At 33.0% G+C, this 20534-nt stretch overlaps 1 protein-coding gene across 15 annotated transcripts in view; it reads right to left on the reverse strand.

The window, feature by feature from the left end:
- GAS2 (growth arrest specific 2) overlaps positions 1-20534 on the reverse strand; it is a 180175-nt gene that overhangs the window by 70305 nt on the left and 89336 nt on the right. For all 15 annotated transcript variants that reach the window (XM_063671054.1, XM_054438137.2, XM_063671051.1 and 12 more), the window contains 2 exons: positions 15538-15679; positions 4237-4300 (listed from right to left, as the gene is read on the reverse strand). In XM_063671054.1, the coding sequence (XP_063527124.1) occupies positions 4237-4300; positions 15538-15679 (206 nt within the window). The remainder of the gene's footprint in view (positions 1-4236; positions 4301-15537; positions 15680-20534) is intronic.

Below are 20534 nucleotides of genomic sequence, written 5' to 3' on the forward strand. Positions count from 1 at the left end.
AACTATTTAGTAGTCTAGAGTTTTCAAACAAAAGACATCTGGATCCTATTTTACTAGGGTTAGACGGACAAATTTTACAGCCTAGTGCAAGAAACTGCCCCTTTTAAGGCATATAACAGACAGTTTATAGATTCCTGCAAGATAATTTTTTCCTCATTTATCTTCTGTTTTAAAGCAATTCAAAGATTGATTTAGATTTGGAAGGAAATTTCAACCATGTAAAAGTATATGATGTTCTCAGCAGTTAGTTCAAGTGCTTTAAATAGGATGGGTCAGTTAATCATCTTTGTATACGAATATTTTTTTCTTTTAAGTAACATTTCCTTTTAAAAGGTCATGAATTAAAATCACAGATTAAAGAAAATGTTCCGAAAGTATATTTCTTTTAAATGATCATAAATTTTGCTCAAAATCAAGGAAATACTAAAAAATAAAATTCATAAAAAACTCCACTATACCACTGATTATTGATTATGACCCCAAACGAAAATATCAAAAGTTTTTTTTTACTTCTATTATAAGGATCATTTAATTCTACAGTCAAAAAATGTTGAATTTATACTAACTTTGTTTTCAGCAATGAATATCAAAGCACTGTCATTAAAAATATCTTTGAGGTTTTATTAACTTGCTTTTACACAGAGTTTTACTTTTCACAAGTCAAACACATATTTTATATTCAGAAACTGATATTTTTCTGAAATATTAGCAGAGGGATTTCACTCTTCAATGATGATAGCTCTATTTAGTTGAAAATAAAAGGAAGTTTTACCCATGAGAACAAAAATAAGTGGTCTCATTCAGCAATCTCAGAACTCAGAGAAGCCCACAGCTCGCAAAGGAGCTTCCTAAGTGTCCCCAGAGAGGAAAACATGGCAGAGAATCAGAAACTCACTGGGAATCATTTCCAAAGTGATGCTTATGGTTTTAAAATTATGTTTATGTAATCTGGAAAAGTATTTAGAATCAAATATAAGAATACATTGTCTATCAATGATGAAAAACAAAACTCACAAGATTGTACTGGAGACTTCATTAAGGTCTAAACTCATCTGCTCTGTGTGCAAATTACTGTTGTGATTATTGAGAGTTCTCCCAAAATCACTTCTATTTCTACATAAAACTGTTTTAAGTCATTACTGTGTATAATCCTCTATGGGTCTGTGAGAAGCACAAATTTAAGCATTTAGATATATGTTTAATGTATGTAAGGCAAAATTTAGGAGTAAAATTAGATTAAGAGAAATTTCCCTTTTTTCTTTCAACTAATTATGCTTCAACACAGGGGTAAAACAGTAAGATCTGAGTTTATTGGGTTGCCGTTTGTAAAACACGTTTGAATTTGCAACAAACTCAAAAAAAAACTTTAAATGTATCCAGAGAGAAACTTAGATATTCTTACTTAAGTGTTCAATCTATCCTACTGGTATTCAACTGTTTACCATCATGTCACACACTAAAATAATAGTAGCACCATGAATAATTTATTAGGATTTTTTTTTATTGCTGAAAGTACACAATAGTTCACACCATCCAAGTGAGTAAAGAAGATAAAAGGCCAAATTTACAAATTAAATATTTTAATGTAAGGGTTATCTTAATCCTTATGGAACTTCTTTTGTAAAATCCATAATTTATTTTTTGGTAATGTAAATAATCACTGCTTTTATCAGGTTGTGTGGAAATGAAGCATGGTCAGAAAAGGAACAAACCCAAATCACAATTTTAAAATATTTGGGTGGGAGGAACTCTTCACATAATGTATTACCTTGAAAATGAGAAGGCCATTATAATTCACTTTCATTAACCAAGATTTTAATTTGTTTTACATCCTGTAACAAGTGGCAATTTATGCCAGACTCGGAGCTGGAGGAAAGGTGATTCTTAAAGGCATTTTATAATTGGGCAGCCTGTCTTCTTCTTTGATGACTTGGCTATAATTAAAATGTTTATTCAGCGGGCTCCCTAATCACAGTGCTCATTTAATATAATATAAAATAACAACATATAAAATAAAATCCAGAAATAAGGCAAATGCTATAAACTTAAATGGGAGGAAAATTCATAAATCCCACCTAATTGTAGAGAGAGTATAACCCCGTCTGTTTACTTCTGTATCACAACTTTCAGAAGCAAGAGGCTTATCCGATGAAATATTTTGAATATTTAAGTAATGAAATTATATCTGGCATTTTAGAGTATTCTAATGTGATAATCAACTAAAAAAAAAGTTTTTTGTCTATTCTGTCTTTAAGTAGGAACTCTAGACAATCCGTATTTCTTTTACTTGAACACTTCCTTGGCAGCAGTTCATTTATTGAAATTTTATTTAGTTTGATTTCCTACCCCTTGTATTTTTAACTTCCCCTTTCTTTTTCTTTTTTCTTTTTTTTTTTTTTTTTTTTTTTTTTTTGAGAGGGAGTCTTGCTCTGTCGCCCAGGCTAGGGTGCCGTGGTGCAATCTAGGCTCACTGCAAGCTCCGCCTCCCAGGTTCACGCCATTTTCCTGCCTCAGCCTCCCGAATAGCTGGGACTACAGGCGCCCACCACTACACCCGGCTAATTTTTTGTATTTTTAGTAGAGACAGGGTTTCATTCTGTTAGTCAGGATGGTCTCGATCTCCTGACCTCGTGATCCGCCCGCCTCGGCCTCCCAAAGTGCTGGGATTACAGGCATGAGCCACAGCGCCCGGCCAACTTCCCCTTTCTTAAGCAATAGATGCTGAGTCCTTGGTTTTCACTTGACTCAAGGCCATTTGTCTTCCAGGCCAGAAGCCCCAAGGTTGGTGGGGGAGTAGGTGTGGCAGGGTGCTAGAAGCAAGAGGTATATCTTTATCCTGCTCCTTCACAGAACCCAAGTATGTGGCAGCATGATAGAGAACGAAGTCCTAAGAAACAGCCAGATGCCACAAGTTTGAACTATGCCTGAGCAGTAGACATCTGAGAGGACCAAGACTAGAGAGTTCTCCCCCAGAGGCCTTCCCACAATTAACTGGGAAGAGTGTGGGGTAAATAGAAAAATCTTCACACGTCTCAAATTGTTTTTTTCACTCCATGTTGAGGTAAGGCTCAAAAATATTTAATTTGAATTGAAAAACATTAAAGCAATCTTTTGCACACCCAATTATTGTGGCGAAATGAAATTTATACCCGATGCACAATTCATGAAGATTATATTGATATGATGATTTAAAGAACTTGAGGTTACATATTCTGATTACAGGTTAATTTTCTATTGGATCAAAGAAAGGTCTATTAATTGGCAGCAAGTTTTCTAGCCATGTTGTAAATTGCTGGTGTGTTCACCTATTTTTTTTTCTTGATTTTATTAATAAATTCTTTGAGAATGTTCATTCAGTGTTAGTTCTCACTTTATCTTACTTATTCATCTGATCTCAGCCCTAAAAGTATACCCAGATGTGGATAAGAAACCATTTTCTAATTAATCTTGAATTTCTAATTTGCATCAAGACTTCTTCAAACATTTGTATCTTCATTTCTTGTTCTTTGGGCTTCATGGACTGGCCAGAAGCCCTGTCTGATGATATGCAAGATAATAAATGGGAAAACATGAAACCAAAGCAAGTTGCTTTAGCTAACAGAGTTCCTTCCTCTGCTTATTTAGCTATGATTTCTGCAATTAATTCTTGTTTTTCCTTCCTACAGAAAAAAAAAAACAGGTTTCAAAGATGCTTCTGCATAAGGATAACATTCTACGTCTTTTCCTAATAAAAATGTAGATAATTTTTAAACTATCATCCCAGTCAGAAGTGGAAACTAAAAGAGCAAAGTGTTGAATGAGGGAAATGAAGAAAAGGAACAAAAAGGGAGGCTGAAAATTATTAAAAAGGAAAAAGGAAGCAAGGAGGTGAAGGAGGAGGAAGATAGACAGAATATGGGAATAGACTTTCCACTAAGGAGAACTGTCATATAAAACTGCATGTACAATGTCCTCCCCTCCCCAGGAAAGTTTTGGAGGGAAAATGTGTTTTATTAAAGGATATTAGCAAATGCTTAGACATAGTGGCTTTGACAACAAGATCTTGAGGTTAGGAATATTGGTGGCACGCTTTTAATTTGGCCAACTGCTGCCCTCAAGAAGTTCATATTATCATCGCGAATGAGTAGCTTCTCAACTTCCAGGTTAAACATTAGCAGTGAAAAGCCAGCAAGCTTCTGTGTTGCTTGGATGCTGAAATCATCTATGTCTTGACATAGTTGCAGTGGTTTGACCTACCTGGCTGCAATCCGGCCAAGCTCTAGCAGACAGAGACACACTTCTCTGGGTTGCTTGTGGAGGACTGAAAGACAAGACAGAGGCGAACACCTTTACAACAGAAGGAATAAGCAGCTCAACAGCACAAGCTTGCCAACGACCCTCATCCCTCGTGCTCCCAGAAAAGGATCTAGTCTTCACTCTGACAGTCATAGAACCCATCCCATACCTCAATACATCTAGCTCTACTAAAAGCTTAAATTAGTTCTCAAAACTCTGCCTATGCTTCCTCTTGAAAGCTATTCGTCTCGGGAACTCTCACCCCGGAAATCTCAGGAAACCCTCAGGAAATCTCACCCTAAAAATGTTTTATTCAATTAATTAATACTGGTACGTCAATATTGGATAATTATGTAGCTGTAATTATGATACCTGTCAATAATTGATATTTAAAAACACAAATCACAACTATGGAGCAAGGGCTAGACATTTTAATATCATGGGCCTACCTCCAACAGTGATTTTAGCAGGAAAAAAAATGAAATAAGGATAAACATTTTATACTACATTCCTTTGTTATCCTCCAAAGATGAATGTCAAAGTGAGACCCTGTCACTTCATGTGCCCTTCTAATCAAATCTGATTAAATAATATTTTAGAAAGAAACAATTTCAACTGACTGAATTTTGGAAATACGTACCAATGCACCATCAGCCAGTTTTGCCCATCACAGAAGCAAATTAGAAGGCTATACTTTGAATTGATATTTCTATTATAATATAATGTGATTAATTAGTGCATTTGCTTTACTGATAGACATTCAGTAATGTTGACAAATCATACTTGCTTTTGACAAGCCTACAAGAAGAGCATGTAAAAGAGCATACTATTCTCTTTTTTAAGCAAAATGTGGGGATTTTTACAATGTTCTTTTATTCAGCACTGAATAAAGATAAGAGAGATTGGAAAAAATTTGCACTGAGAACAGTCTTACACTGACACATAGTATTCTAAAAAAGGAAAATATTAGCTTATTGATTGTTTATTGATAGACTTTAAGAAAAAGAGCAATATTTCTTTTATTCTTAAACACAGAATTCTGTAATAATTTAACTTTCCAGTATTATTCTATTCACTTAAATATTCTAGTTCCTTCTTTCTACAGATTATGATAGTGGCAATATTTGATCCACTGGCAGCACAGTGGAATTTGCTGGGTGTGTGTAGTAAATAGAATAAACACTTTCACCTGATTGTGAAAGTATGTGATTTCATTTGGTTTTAAGGAGACATCCAAATGTATTATTATTTGGTTATAAAATGGCATTTTAAAGCTTTTAAAATAAATTTGAATCCTACCAGAATTCTAATCCCACCATTAAATTTTAAGTCCCATAACCGATTATGGAAAATCTGAATTGCAGGATATTTCTATTACTGATAACACAAATTTTAGATTCAGATGACCATCGGTAAATTGTCACAAAGTCCTAGTTAGGGAATTTTTAATTGCTTTTAATTAAAAGGGCTTAAAATGAAGATATTTACTACCTCCAGTTTCAAATGTACTACAAGTTGACTGTGGCTAGAATGATATCAACTTCATAAGGTTTAGTATATTAAATGAATTCCAGCACAAAGTAACACAAGGGCTGTAATACCACACAGGCATCAATTTCATACAGAGAACAATAACACATATTACAAAACAGAAATAAACAAGTGAAAATGGATCTTCCTGTATAGATCATCAATTTTTTTCTGATTCAGACTTTTTTTTTAACATATCCATGGTACAAAATAACAAAAGGGAGTTCTGAGTGGGAGAAAGAAGTATATAAAAACTGAGGAGAGGAGGACTTTTAAAGCTAATGCCCTCATCCTAAGTAAAAGCTGTGTGAAGCAGTGGCTATAGCATCAAGAGCTTTGGATACAATGTCATCCATTTCTTGATGACAAGAATGTCAAAATATAAAAACTATTAGTTAACTGACTAAATTGTGTCAATGTGCAGCTAATAACCAACTATAAAAGATAATACCTGATAATAATGGTTCTTTAACCAACTTACTGTACATATTCTGAGTACTAATTTGGAAAATCAAATTCATTCTGAAGAAAAATAATAATGTGAGTGCTATAAGAAAGACAATTTCACATGTAGGATGCATCAATATTGTGTATTTCTTTGCTTCTTCATTTGCCAATTTAAAACAGCTTTTGCATGCCAAAACTCAATATCAATTCTATCATAGACTCATTAGAAAAGCAATTTGGCAAACTGAGAAGAAACTGCATGATTCTCCATTTTATTTCCTTAAGAGAATCAGCCCATTAAAATTTAAGACAGATAAACCTCTTCCCCAGCATCATTTCTTAGGAAAATGCTAACAGAAAAATGGTGTTTTACTTTCACTTCTTTGTGTAAATATTGCCTTTTTATAAATCAATAAAATTGCTTTAAAGCACATCTGTAATATTGCCTCATATGTTAATAGTTTTTCAAATAACGAATATACCAAGCCTGGCCACTAATGGACCAAAAAAAAAAAAAAAAAAAAAAAGGAATGATTGGTGACCAGTAAGCAATGACTAAGATAAATCTGTAGAGTTGCATAACTTAATGCAATACTTAGAACAGAGAAAGTCCTTAGTGACTACTATGCCTTATAAGACAAGGAAGATGATGGTTATGTGGTTATGTGGCGGTGGTGATAGGGGTTGTGATGATGAACAAACTGAATAAAGGCTAAAGTTTTACCTAGCATCTTTAGAAAAGGCAAGAATTTAAATCATGCCAATGTTTAATTGCAAAAGCAAGCACCCTTACCTTATTGCTATAAAATGTAAATTCAAATGTCTGTATGTAGTATCTATATTATACTAAAAAGGTGACTTTGGTAGTGGCACTAGAGCAAGTTCTAAACTAAGTTAATAGATGAAAAGAGTATAATGGTTGCATAATTCAAGCCACAAAGATTTGGATGTGAGTATGAGCACTAATACTTGCTGGTGATATTATTTTGGGAGGTTATTCTACAAAATCACATTTTTCTGCAGGAAAACAATAGTGCCCACCTCATAATATTTTTGTGATGATTAAACAAGATAATATTTACTGTTATGCTTAGCACAGTACTTGGCACATAGAAAATAACAGCCCAATGTTAGTTTTATATTTTTTTCTTTTCATTATTATTTTATTTGGTTTAGTCGATTAATATTAATTCACTTTTTTCCCTGTAAGCACTTTTTGTGCATCATAATATGTCAGTTACTAGACAGTGAGAGAAACTCTGGAATGAAGAGAAGATTACTGTTAGGAGATATAATTTAGATTGGTTCTATTATAATGAGTATATTTAAAATTTTTGTCTTTTATATTCTATCAGATATAGTTAATTCTAAATTTAATCAAACTTCAGGTTAAATGAGTCAATTTGGCCAACATGTAAAGATATAAAGCAGATATCCTTCAGCAATTACAAGTTGATGCTAAGTACAAAGTTCAAGTAACAATTGCATTAGGACATATGTCAGTTTTTGAAACACCAAATACTTTGCCTTTAATTTTCTTTTGTGATTAAAATAATTTAGTAGAGTTCACTTTTAATAACTATTTATGTAATTATGTATTGTCTATTTTAGAAGATAAAATAACTGAATGTATACCTTTGTCAATAGACAGGCAACTTTCACTGTACTGTGTTTGTACTAAAGCCTTTGCATGCAGTCATATGTACTACTCATCTTAAGCATATTTCATCATTTATCTTTTTCAAAAGGACATCTAGTTACATTAAAATTTATGGTAGGAGACATTTTCCCCACTTTATCATTGTAACATTAACAAGGTATTTTGCTTTGAGTTGGGGTAGAAGAGAGGATTGCTGTAGCTTTCCTCTGAGCAAATTCTCTTCAAAACAAATAAAGAGCTCTCTAGTCAATGGTGATTATTACACAAATGGTTTTATCATTGGCGGATTCTTTTTAAATAATCAAAACCATTTCAAGAAAAGCATAATGTAAAACACCTCTGGGAAAAGTAACACAGGTTTCCATTCAAAAATATGTGGCAAGAGACTCAATCTCATAACCTAGATTCTATAAAAAAAAAAAATCTCATGGGCGTCAAATGTCAAATGGAATGCTGTTAGCTCCAGGAACAGAAAATGAGGCCTTCCACTAAAGCAAGAGGGTATAATTTCAATGTCACAGAATCTGCAAGGATAAAATGCATTAGACCATGAATGTATAGTTTAGTTAAATATATTAAGTTTTAACAGGTGGGCAAAGAAATGAAAGCATGAAAAATTATGTTGTCCATTTGGTTTCTATATAACTAGAGGTTACAACATTAATGGCAATGTTGAAGAAAATCACTTTTTAGCCTTTTATTTAGTAAGGAAACTTGAAAAAATATACTTTTGGATAAATGTTGTTCACTTATAAAAATACTATAAATTAATGGCTGCCTACTTTCCCAGAGTAGAGAATTGGTTCTAATATGCCAAAGAGAGTGGTATAGTAGAAGAAATAGTAAGCTAGAAGTCAGAAGAATTGGTTCTACTTAAGGCTAATTTCTTCAACTCTAAAACAAGTGCCATGTCTTCTACCTGCTCTTCTTTATAAGGTAACCATATGGTTAAGAACACATGGTACCTGGTAAACACTCAATAAATGTTACTCTCTTGCACTAAAATGTGACCCACAGACCAGCAGTATTGGCATGGCATGGGAACTTATTAAAAATGCAAATTTGGGGACCTATCCAGCTCTAATAATCAGAAACTACATTTAAACAAATTTTCAAGGTGATGTGTATATACACTAAAGTTTGATAAGTACTGTATTAATCAATGTTATAATAATAAATAGTAGTTATAATTCCTACATATGTTTTGCTGAAAATATTTAAGTGTGCTTTGATATATGTAACATGCTCTACAAATGTGAAGGATAGCAATGGTGGTGGTGATGATGATGATGATGACGATGATGATGATGATGACGATGATGATGATGATGATGATGATGATAAATGGAGGGGAAATAATGCGAATGTTGGATTAGCCCTTAATAAATATTATAGGCATTTCTCTCCTGCCGGAATCTATAAGATACATAAAAACTTTCATGCTTCCCAAGAAAGTGAAGACAGTCACAAACTACTCTCTGTGTCATGTCACTCTGAGTAAGACCCACACAAAACTCTGTGAGGTTAAATGTAGGTGATAAATAGTGATAGCAATTTAGGGGCTATAAAACTGATCTGAGGCTGATGAGAAGAAGGAAAAAGCAAACAAAGAAGAATCTCACAAGCTCAATAATGATGTGTGTGAGTATCCACATTTCTCAGAATCACCAGTAAGAATGATTTAAAATAGAATATGGCATCCATGTAAATCATTTGAACAAGGAGCGTCCATTCATAATCTCATCAGTAATGGAAGCCCTACAGAATAGAATGAATTTCATTGCCTTTGCCCTAGAGTTGAGAAATATCCTGGAAAAAAGAGCGCTCTTTTTTCCTCTAGCACCCAGCACCCAGGTAAAATAATGGATTAAGCCACTATCACTCAGAATAGCAATCAGAGGTGAGTCTTTTCTAAGTTGGTATATATTTTTTCCTTTTGCTTGAAATAATTCTAATAACATCTAAAATGAATGCAGACAAAGTATATGTTTCTATAACAGATGGGGCATGATTTTTGAAGGTGAATGGAGCTGAATTCAAACTGTAGCTGGGCCATTTAAAAGTTGTGTAACATTGGATAAGGGATTTAATTGCTCCCTCCTGCATCTTCCTTGGCATACGGGAGAGGGCCAGATTTGAAAAGGGTTTTCTGAGTTCCAGAGTAAAAGTGAATTGAGATGCTAATGAAGTATGTACTTCATAAAACAAAAATGTGTTAAAAAACAAAAAGTCTAAAAGAAAATGATCCTGGGAAAAAATTAATATAAATAATCCAGGGCTGAATGAGTATCCTGAAATTATTATCATAAATTAATACTCATAAAAGTAATATAGTTTTTTTCCCACAAAAATACTCTTATAGTCTTCAATATAGACAAAAACAAGAATAAGGAACGGTTTATCAAACACTTAAAGGCAGGCATAGATTCTTTTTCTGATGCAACATGTGTCTTTAAGAAATGAAATGGAAAATGCTAATATTTAAAAATCCACACACAAACCTTTTTACTTCAGGTAGACAATGTTTGCCTCTGAAGCAAAATGTTCACCAATGTTCAACAAAACAAAAAAAACTTGTAAAATTCCTCATCAGGATGATGCATCAAAAGAAGACAGTACCACACAGCAAACACAAACACAGAAAATAAATTTTTTTAAAAGTTATACTCAAACAAATCACACACATTTGCATGCTACACCACAGATAGCAAACCCTTTTCTTGTTGAGTAGATTCTTTCTCAGAGAAATAGATGAAGCATAGTCACTGGCCTCCAAATCCTATAATTATCCAATAACATAATGATATTGACACAATTATAGCAAGCAAAAAAAGTGTGTATTTTTAAAGTACTCCCCCATCCCTTTTTTCGCTATCTCCCAGCTCACCAGAATGTGTATAAATAAAACAAAATAAACAAATTTCTAGGAAAAAAAGTTAACTTGACAATTTCTAAATTGATAGGCCAATACAAATTACAAATAATAAACTGTACAGAAAGACTAGCAGTAATTTAATAAAATGGTTAGTTACTTAAAATATCTTAGTAAAAAATGACATAAAAGCATCAATTTCATGATTCATAATTGAAAACTGTTTTTAAGCTTGAAAATAAAGTATAGATTTCTGATCTTAATTTAAATTGTAAAACTTAGCCCCATAAAAACACTCAACATCATTTTAGAAAACGTGGTTAAATTATTTATTTAAATGAACATTTGAAAAATTCCTAAATTTACTGTTAGGAAGATTATTGATTTATACAGTCCAATAACTTACATTTCAGTGAAACTGAAAATATAAATACTTTCACACCTAGAGCCTTCTATAGCTATATATATATTTTAACTCTACAACTAAAAGCTAATTTCTTATAAAATAATTATTGGGGTCTATTTTGTTTATAGACTGATCAACTACATACTTTTGAATTCAAGAAAATACTTATGTTCATCTTTTTAACTTAAAGCACAATCCTAAATATTTTAAAGGAATCTAATGAAACTGTTATTCATCTTAATATATCAGAGTAATGAAAAGAAATGTTTCTCTTGTCACTTATATGTCAACATGGTTTGAACAGCAGGGGTCGGAGTGAGTGTTACATGTAGACCTTTATGGTTACAACATGCTCTGCAGACCACACAAAAACCTTTGTTATGATACAACATAGAATTCTGTAATCACTTAAAGTATCAGTTTAACTTCAACAATGTGAAAAACCCTTTTAATATACTGATGTATAAAATTTTATGTCAATAAATCTCTAGGCTAATTGGTCCAATTGCATCATAATATAAATCAATTGTTCATGTTTCAGATTACATGCCATAATTCTTCACTATCTTAAGTTTGTTAATAGATAATTGAAGAAAATGATATAATTTACAACCTAATTACTATTTATTTTTCCTTCAAATTCTGAATGTGAAATTTTATTGTTAAATATAGATACAAACGGGTGACCTTATGTTAATCATATATCATATTTTCCCATATCCTTAAATAGTTTCAAGAATATTATCTTCGGATGGCATCTATGGATGACTACAATTTGTTTAAGCTGCTACCAAATATCATAGGTTCCAGCTATTTTTTTTTAATGTTTCAGTAGAGATTCTGGTTCCTATCTCTACTAATTGCCTTTTAATACATTTTTGGAAGCAGAACAACTTAATCAAAGTGTATAACTACTTCTGAGGTCTTTGATATAAAATTGCCTTCCAAAGAAAGCATGCCAATTTCCAATTTTCTTCAGCAATGTATGGAAGATTCTGATATAATATATACTTACCAATACTAACTATATAATTTCCTTAATTTAGTTATTTTTTCATAGCTTTTATTCACATCTACCTTATTACTAAAGTGTCCAACACTTTAGTATCTTAATTGGATTTTTATAAGTCTTTTGCAAATAGGTTCTTCATGTCCACTTTTCTATGGGTTTATTTCTGAAACATTTCAGGATGTAGCGAACATATGATCTAAGAACTGACATTTTACAGAGGAAAAATTATCTCTAAAGAATGTCACAGAGTATAAATTACAGGTTAAACCCTGTATGTGGCATAGGAAGTTATCTGCCAAGCATAAAAAAGACAAGAAGCATGACATAAACATATAGAATTAGTTGCCCTCCCTTCTCCCCAGTTCATCGCTTGCACACCTTCCCTCACCCACTGAGGTTTCTTGCCATTAGCTGTTGTGAAAAGAGAACAGTGAGTTGTGAATCAAGATCCTCTGACAAATAATTGTACAAAAAAGCACTGCAACAGAGGGTAGCATATCAGTTGCCACAAAGATAAGGATGCTTTATGCAGGCAAAGACCTTTGAACAGCTGAACACAGAAGCCTCTTCATACACACTCAGTACAGTGATCTACTTTATCATTCAAACACATTTTTCCCATTCATCAGAGCATCTTTTCATTTTATTTGCTGTTCAAAACACTAGGACACAAAGGATGTGCTTCATCTTCTGTGCCACTGAAATGAAATCTTGAGGTTAAAAAAAAAAAAGCCTTGCCCCAAATTTCCTTTCAAAAGTGAAGTGTGAAAAGACATCAAGCAGAGGACACAGTGTTATTGTTGCAAGAAAGTCAACTCTGCAAGTAGAGTCCAAAGCCATCAGCAGCGGCTCAGTCTCTTCCTCACCCACAATGAATAATTTAAAAAAAAAAAAAAAAAGGAGAAAGGGTTCCACTTGTGGAAATGGAACTTCTTATTGTCCTTCCTCCTGATTATCATGAACATTTATGAGCACAGCTGTTTCCTTTCTCTGACTAATCCTAAAGTCAATGCCATAATATTGACCCCCTTCTATTACATCCCTAGAGCCTATTATATATCACTTTGGGTTCTATTCTGAGCAGGAGAAATTGCAAATTTATCTTTTCGTTGAGCAGCAACTGGAAAACCTAACTAATTAATTTAACTTGGTACTGAGAAGTTTACAAAAGATTTTTACATTTTTATAGCCTTTAAAATTTGTACAAAAATTTTTGTACAATTATATATATAATAAATATAAATTATGGGCTTTTTATAATGTCAGAATATATTTTTTCAAACAGGCTGAAGAAGTAGGACATCTAAAAGTTCTTCCTGACATAATTTTATTTGCTATAGAGTAGGCATTTATATACCAGGGTCATTATGTAAGTTGCTTTAAACTTTATAATTTTAGGGTAAAATGTATTATTATTTGAATGGGGTTTTTAAAAGCCATCAAAGTAAATACACATTAGAACCTTCACCTATACTGCTATTTCTAGCAGAGAGGATTTAATATTAGATGGACTCTTCTTGGTGTCCACAGGAAAATTTCATTAGTTCAAACAACAAAAGAAGTCATGGACAATGAGAAAATGAGACAAGACCATATTTACATTCACAGCTTTTATTAACCAATTTAGCCTATAGTAATCACTGAGAAAATGCTTCTTTAATGAAAAATTGTACAATGAACAAACTAGCAAATTAACGATAGTTTCCCCATGTGATTGTTCTTTGGCAATTCAGAGGCACTGTAGAATTTTAAATCGTGATGTTAATTGTCCACACATGCAGAGTGTACTCCTTGTTACTAAGATCTGATTTTATGGCTGTATGTTTTTACATGATCTTAACATTTACCAGATCTTGTAAGCAATTTTATTTAATTGTTTGTGCAAATAATTCTTCTACACCCCCTTCCTATAATCCTCCACTCACATGGTTTCCTACAAACCTGAAAGTTAAAATTGATCTGTAAATTAACCACAGGACTGAAAAACAGGTATTATCCATGTACGCACACATCTTCCACCAAATTTTTTTACTTTGATATGAGGAAATTGTAATAATAATCAAAAGCTGATTTATTTACTGAGCATTTCATGAGCACACTATTGTGTACAGCAGACTACTGTGAGATTATTTTGTTCCCTTTTTTTAATTCAGGTCTAGCATATTCCCCCAGGCTAAATTTATGCTGTTCCCATCTTTGCTAAGAGAATTTTCAGAAATTTGATGGTATTTCTTTGCCATATCACAGCACCTCCTCTGAGAACAAATACAGATTTCCTCAAGCACATAAAATGAGTAAGATTTCAGCTGTTTCCATAAATTTCCTAGGTTATACATGGGAATGGGGCCTAGGGGCAATAGGCATTTTGGCTGTTTGGAAGGTAATTTGTATACTTGTTCTCTCTGAAGGATGCTCACCTTACTTTGATGTTAATATTTGGTATTATATGACCTATTAAATTGATTTTTAAGGCTTCAGGCAAAAAGAAAGCAAAGTTTTTTTCTCTAGATGTCTCCTTTCTCAACTTGGTTGCATTTTGCAAAAATGAGCCTTTAGTTCTAATATTTTACATATTTGAGTTGTACTGTGGTGGAGCCTACGTGGAAAGTTGGAACATGTTATCCTAGTGTATGGAGTGGTATTGAAACACTGAATGCTCCAATGTATGTTTTGTTCCAAAGAAATAAGCTCATTCTATGATTTGGAAGTGACTTTGCCTAAATTCAATCAGAAACAACTACAGAAATCTATCCAGTTATCTCAGTAGGTGTAGGCACTAAGGTATCTGTCTTTTAATTCAACATATTTGATGATATTAATCTCTTGTTATCTTGCCTGATTTTTAACTCACTAAAAAAAAATAAATGAATGAATAATCTGTAGTTTCAATAAAGGTAGAGCTTATGGGCAATAGTGTTTCCATACTGTTGTAGAGGTGAAAAGACAAGAGTGCTCTCCATGGCTAGAACCTGCACAGCTACCCTTTAATCCAGATCAAAGCCTGGGGGTTAAATTTGGCCCTCTGTTTTCCAAATATCCAGAATTTTGCACCAATTTTGCACTAATGGCCCTTATATTTAGCTTGGAAAGAATTGTGCTACTTCTGTTTCTATTCTTGTATCCATGAGGTAACCAATAGTAAGAGGGCATATTCATTTTTCTATTTTGAAAGTATCATGTTATCAGCAAACCTGCAAGATTTCAACAAAGTCAGACTTTTTAAGCTAATAATCTGCAAAATGATGTCATACAAAAAACTTTTTGATGGCTATACTGACAAAGACAAAAGATAATTTGAGTATCTTATCAACTAAAATTCTGAAGTTAATACATACCCAAACCTTCCGATTCAAATAGACACGTTTCATCCACCCCTAAATCTCGGCACCAGGATAAGAAATTTGCTGTATTGTCTCGGGCAAAAAAGGAACCCGAGGGTGCACTGGCTTTGCATGGGATCTTCTTCAACGGTAGATTCTGAAAAATAAAGAAATTCATTCTAGGAGAAATCTGTCAAAGTTAGCACAATGATGTTTTAAAAACATGTTTTCAACAAAATGCTTTGGAATGACCTCATGCCAATAAGTAGGTTTGCAAAGAACCCTAGAAAGGAAATATAATGCTATGCAATTAACTTGGCAGTAAGGGACTGAAAATCTGTTCCTGCAAGCACATATCCTTTTCTTTTTAGTTCCTAGGAGTAAAGATAGTTAAGTACTTTTCTTGGCTCAGGCTGCTGCTTCTCTTTCTCTTCTATAATTTTTATGGCCTTCCCTTTCATCTAAGCATTCTATCAGCATTTTTCACAAAGTACTTATAAATGTATTTCTCATTGGAGAAAGAGGAATGGGAGAAATACAAATATATGAATATGATATACATATAACATATATACACCTGCATTCTTATAGGTATAAACACATACTGTAAAAATTACACAAGAATTATAAAGTAAAAAGAGAGCAGTGGAATTATTTAACATCATAAGTCTCAGTCATCAATACCAAGAAATGGAAATGTTAAAAAATAATGTAATGATAACATTTGCTGTGTGTGGTGGCTCATGCCTGTAATCCCAGCACTTTGGGAGGCTGAGGCAGGAGGATTGGAGTCCAGGAGTTTGTGACTAACCTGGGCAACATAATGATATCCTATCTCTACAAATAAAAATAAAAATTAGCCAGGTATTGTGTGCATCTATGGTCCCAGCTACTTGGGGAGCTGAGGCAGGAGGATTGCCTGAGCCCAGGAAGTTGAGGCTGCAGTGAACCTTGATCATGCCACCGCACTTCAACTCAGGTGACAGAGTGAGATGTTCTATCAAACATATAACATTCTACAGACTTTTTTCCAGACTATTTTCTTTTAAACCACAGGATATAGCGATAGCATATAATACAAACATAATTCTGGTCTGAACTCTGCTATCTGACCTTGAAATGCATGGTTTACATTCTGCATCATTTCTATTCTGGGATAAGAACGTACTTAAGATAAGGGTGGGGTGAACCTGGATAGACTTTTCTGTTAACCAGCTCGTAAAATTTTAAGCAGGAAATCTCCCTTGGAACCATACCAAGTGTTGATCTTTTTTCTTTAATAGAACGTAAATTATTTCCATGACATTCCATGAAGCTAAAGAATGTAATTCTTTGTGATGTGAAAGAATGAGCATGCCTTCGGGTGAGCTGGGCTACGTAGGACTTTGCCTCAACAAGCAAAAAAATAAAGGGAGAAGCAGTTTGTAATTTAAATTTATAAAATCTTTCTTATTTTCACAGTGAACCCTTAAATACAACCAAAATATTGTTGATTGTTGAACTCATTTACAAGGATGGTTATAAAAAAATAAAACAGTGGCTTAGGTGGATTGGTGAAGTCCTGCCAACATGCAAATCTTACTAGAGTTCTTACTAGAGTTCCAGGGATTTTGTGGTTATACATAATAACTTCAAACATTCAGTTACCACATCACTCAAAATGGGTGTCTGTCTAATCTCAAAGATCCATCTCTTCATTGCAACTCGAATTTGATTTAGGATAGACATAATCAAAGTTTCTGCATAAATACACAGATATATACTTCAGGCACTATAGCTGTATAAACCATATATAGGGTTACCTATACAGCAATATTTCCTTAAATGATTTTGTCCAGATATCAAGTAATGGTTTTCAAAAGAATGCTTTCCTAGATGGGTTATAAAAACAATCAGAAATAGTGTAGTATAATGTTTCCCTTGTAAAGTATTCATAAACATTAATTAGTATTAAAATTAAAATATAAATTCCTTAAATCTAGCAATTCACTTCTAAGAATATATTCTACACATAAAATAGCATTCATGATTAAAATATATGTACAAATATATTTGTTGCAACACTGAATAGCAAAAAACAAAAATACATCAAGAGAGCTGGTATAAATACAATGAAACTCTATACAATCATAAAAAATACAACACATGTACATGTATTGAACCAGAAATATGTTCAGAATATACTCTTAAGCAGAAACAAATTTGCAAACAGATATTTTTTCTATGATGTATCATTTTATGATGTGTGTACATGCGTACACATTAGTGTGTGTATACACATGCAACATAGATGGCCATAAATAAAGTTAAATTGCATGTAAATATGTTGTGATACATATATAAATATTTACATGATTATAGAATGTAAATTTAGAAATAATTCAAGAAGGACATGCATAAATTGATAGTAATTGCCTTTGAGGAAGGGAATTGATTGATGTATCAACAAATATTTACTTATTTTATATAATTCCAAAACAAGTAATAGGATTTTTAGTGACTTTTATATTTTATCAATACTACCAAATTAAAAAAAAAATCAAAGTAGTAGGCAAGTTATGTCAGCCAAAACATATTATAAAAATAATCTGCTGAATAAAATCTCCAAGAGGTGATGGTAAAGCTTTTTTATGACATGAATAAGGCAAAAACTGTTTAGGAAAAGAACAAAATTAAATCCAAACAATGAGCCACTTTAAGATCTACCACCTATATCCCTGGTGGGCAGAAAAAACTACATGTGAAACCACTTCAAATCAATATACGAGTTTGCATGTAAAAACTATAATCTAGGAACTATAAAATAATTCACATAGCTACAGGCTTGCCAAATGACATGAGGTACATGATCTACATGGCAAAAAGGAACAAAATATCCATTTTGCACTGAAGAAGCAAGAGATTGATTTGACACTTAATCCACTAAGGGGTACATTTCGAAAGAATACGCACAAGTGACAAGCCCTCAAATATCATTCAGCCCACTCTTGAAGAATTTACAAGGACAACCACTGAGCGTATAAATGAAAATAGCATTTATTTTCCCTTTACAAAGTCATGTACCTATCATATGCCAGAATCTCAGAATTTACTTAAAATTCAACGCAATCATATTGGAAGACAGGTAAGTCATTTTAAGACAAATAAAATGAAAGCTGGCTATTGATACTCCAAAACTTGGGAATCCCCAGTGTAGAAGAATTTAGCAGTAACACTGATCTAACTACTTGGCATTTAGGTAATTTATAGGCTATTTGCTTCTGTTAAATTGAGTGTTCCCATGCCAGCTGAAGACTGGGAAATAGTAAACAGTGTGAATAGAAGCTTCCAATTTTCATCCAGATAAAATATTTTATTTGAGGATTTTTTTTAAGTCACACTCATTAGTCCTATCAAGTCTATCACATATAACTAGGAATAAGGATCTCTGCTCATCAAGAATTTAAAAGAGAACCTTCAATAGCTCACCTGATATGTTTCCATATTAGTTTTCCATTAACTGCTCAATTCTCCAAAGAACTACAGCATTTAAATTGTATATTATCTTTGTTTACTCATGAAAGCGTTTTAAAAAAATATTATGTCCTCAAAAACTAATAGATGAATGAATGAATGAATGCTTAGACTGCCTCCTTAAACTAGATTATAATCGACTTGAGAACAGGACCAAATGCGCTGTGTTAGAATTTTTACATCCCCAAGGGACATGTTCCCAGGGCCTTCAAAATTCACTGTTAATGGCATAACTATGCATAAAATGCCTTCCAGAAATTCAGGAAAGCATAACTGAAAAATTTAATACCTTCAAACCTTTTCTGAAATTTACTGAATATGAATAATGAATAGAAAACAGTCAAGCTGAATCTAAATTGGATAGAAATTTAGGCTCACTCACTCACTAGCAAGAGTTATGCTATATTGTACAACAGTGTCCATAGTGTAGGATTCAATATTTTGTGTTAGCAAAATGAGAAGTAACTACCAATAAGCTATTGGGATTGTATGCAAGCAGTCAATAGGATAAATGGTAAAATTTCTAATATCAAGACTACTGATTTTATCTCTCAGCAAGATTAATCCAACATACATACCTATAGCTTCTAAAGTACTTATAGATTGGTTGATTGACCCTATAAGAGAACAGTTATGCATTCCAAAAGTGCCCTTCCAATTCCCGTCAGGAAACAACCAAGATTGGTGGCAATAAACAGAAAAAAATTAAATTTTCTTCTAAAGGCTGTTATTACTAATTCAACCCACTGCCTTTCAGATTAGCTTCCAGGTAGGGCTCTGGAGTCCAATCACCTGAGTTCAAATTCAGCTGTATTTCCCTTCATGCTACGATTAGGAAATATACTTAAAATCTGTATTTCAGTGTTCTCTGCTATACGATGTTCATAAAACAAGATGTACACCCCATTGACTATGTGTATGGGGGTGCAAATTAATTAAAATGTATTAGTAAGTGTTCAAAAAAGGTCATCAATGCAAGTAAAAACATACTGAATATCTATGATTTCCTTCTCTCATATTTTCTTGCCAACATTGCATTATTTCCATTATGGGTACAAGAATTCAGAAATAGACTGCCAAATAATTTACTTCTTCCTATCTTTACCCTAAATTTGAACCTTAGCTTCTGAATAGTTTTCTAATATAACTTTCTACATTGATAAAAATGTCCTATATCTGTGCTAACTAATATGGTAGCCATTAGCCACATGTGGCTATTGAATAGTTGAACTTTTAAGCATTTATTTCATTTATCAACTTAAATTTAAGTAGCCACATGTGGATAGTGGCTATCACATTAGACAGTACATTCATAGCGGGAAAAGTGAAGCTATAATTTGGAGTTTTATAAAGTGTGGTGTTTGACTACCTGACTAGCTTCCCTCCCAAATAATCTCCATGTCTCTCAACTCCCATAAAATCCAGTAGTTACCCTGGGCGTAGTTACTAAGACATACAAACATGCAAGTCATTTTCAAATATTGTACATATATGCTGCA

Source organism: Pongo pygmaeus, chromosome 9 (genome assembly GCF_028885625.2).
Source record: "Pongo pygmaeus isolate AG05252 chromosome 9, NHGRI_mPonPyg2-v2.0_pri, whole genome shotgun sequence".
Taxonomy (NCBI): Eukaryota; Metazoa; Chordata; class Mammalia; order Primates; family Hominidae; genus Pongo; species Pongo pygmaeus.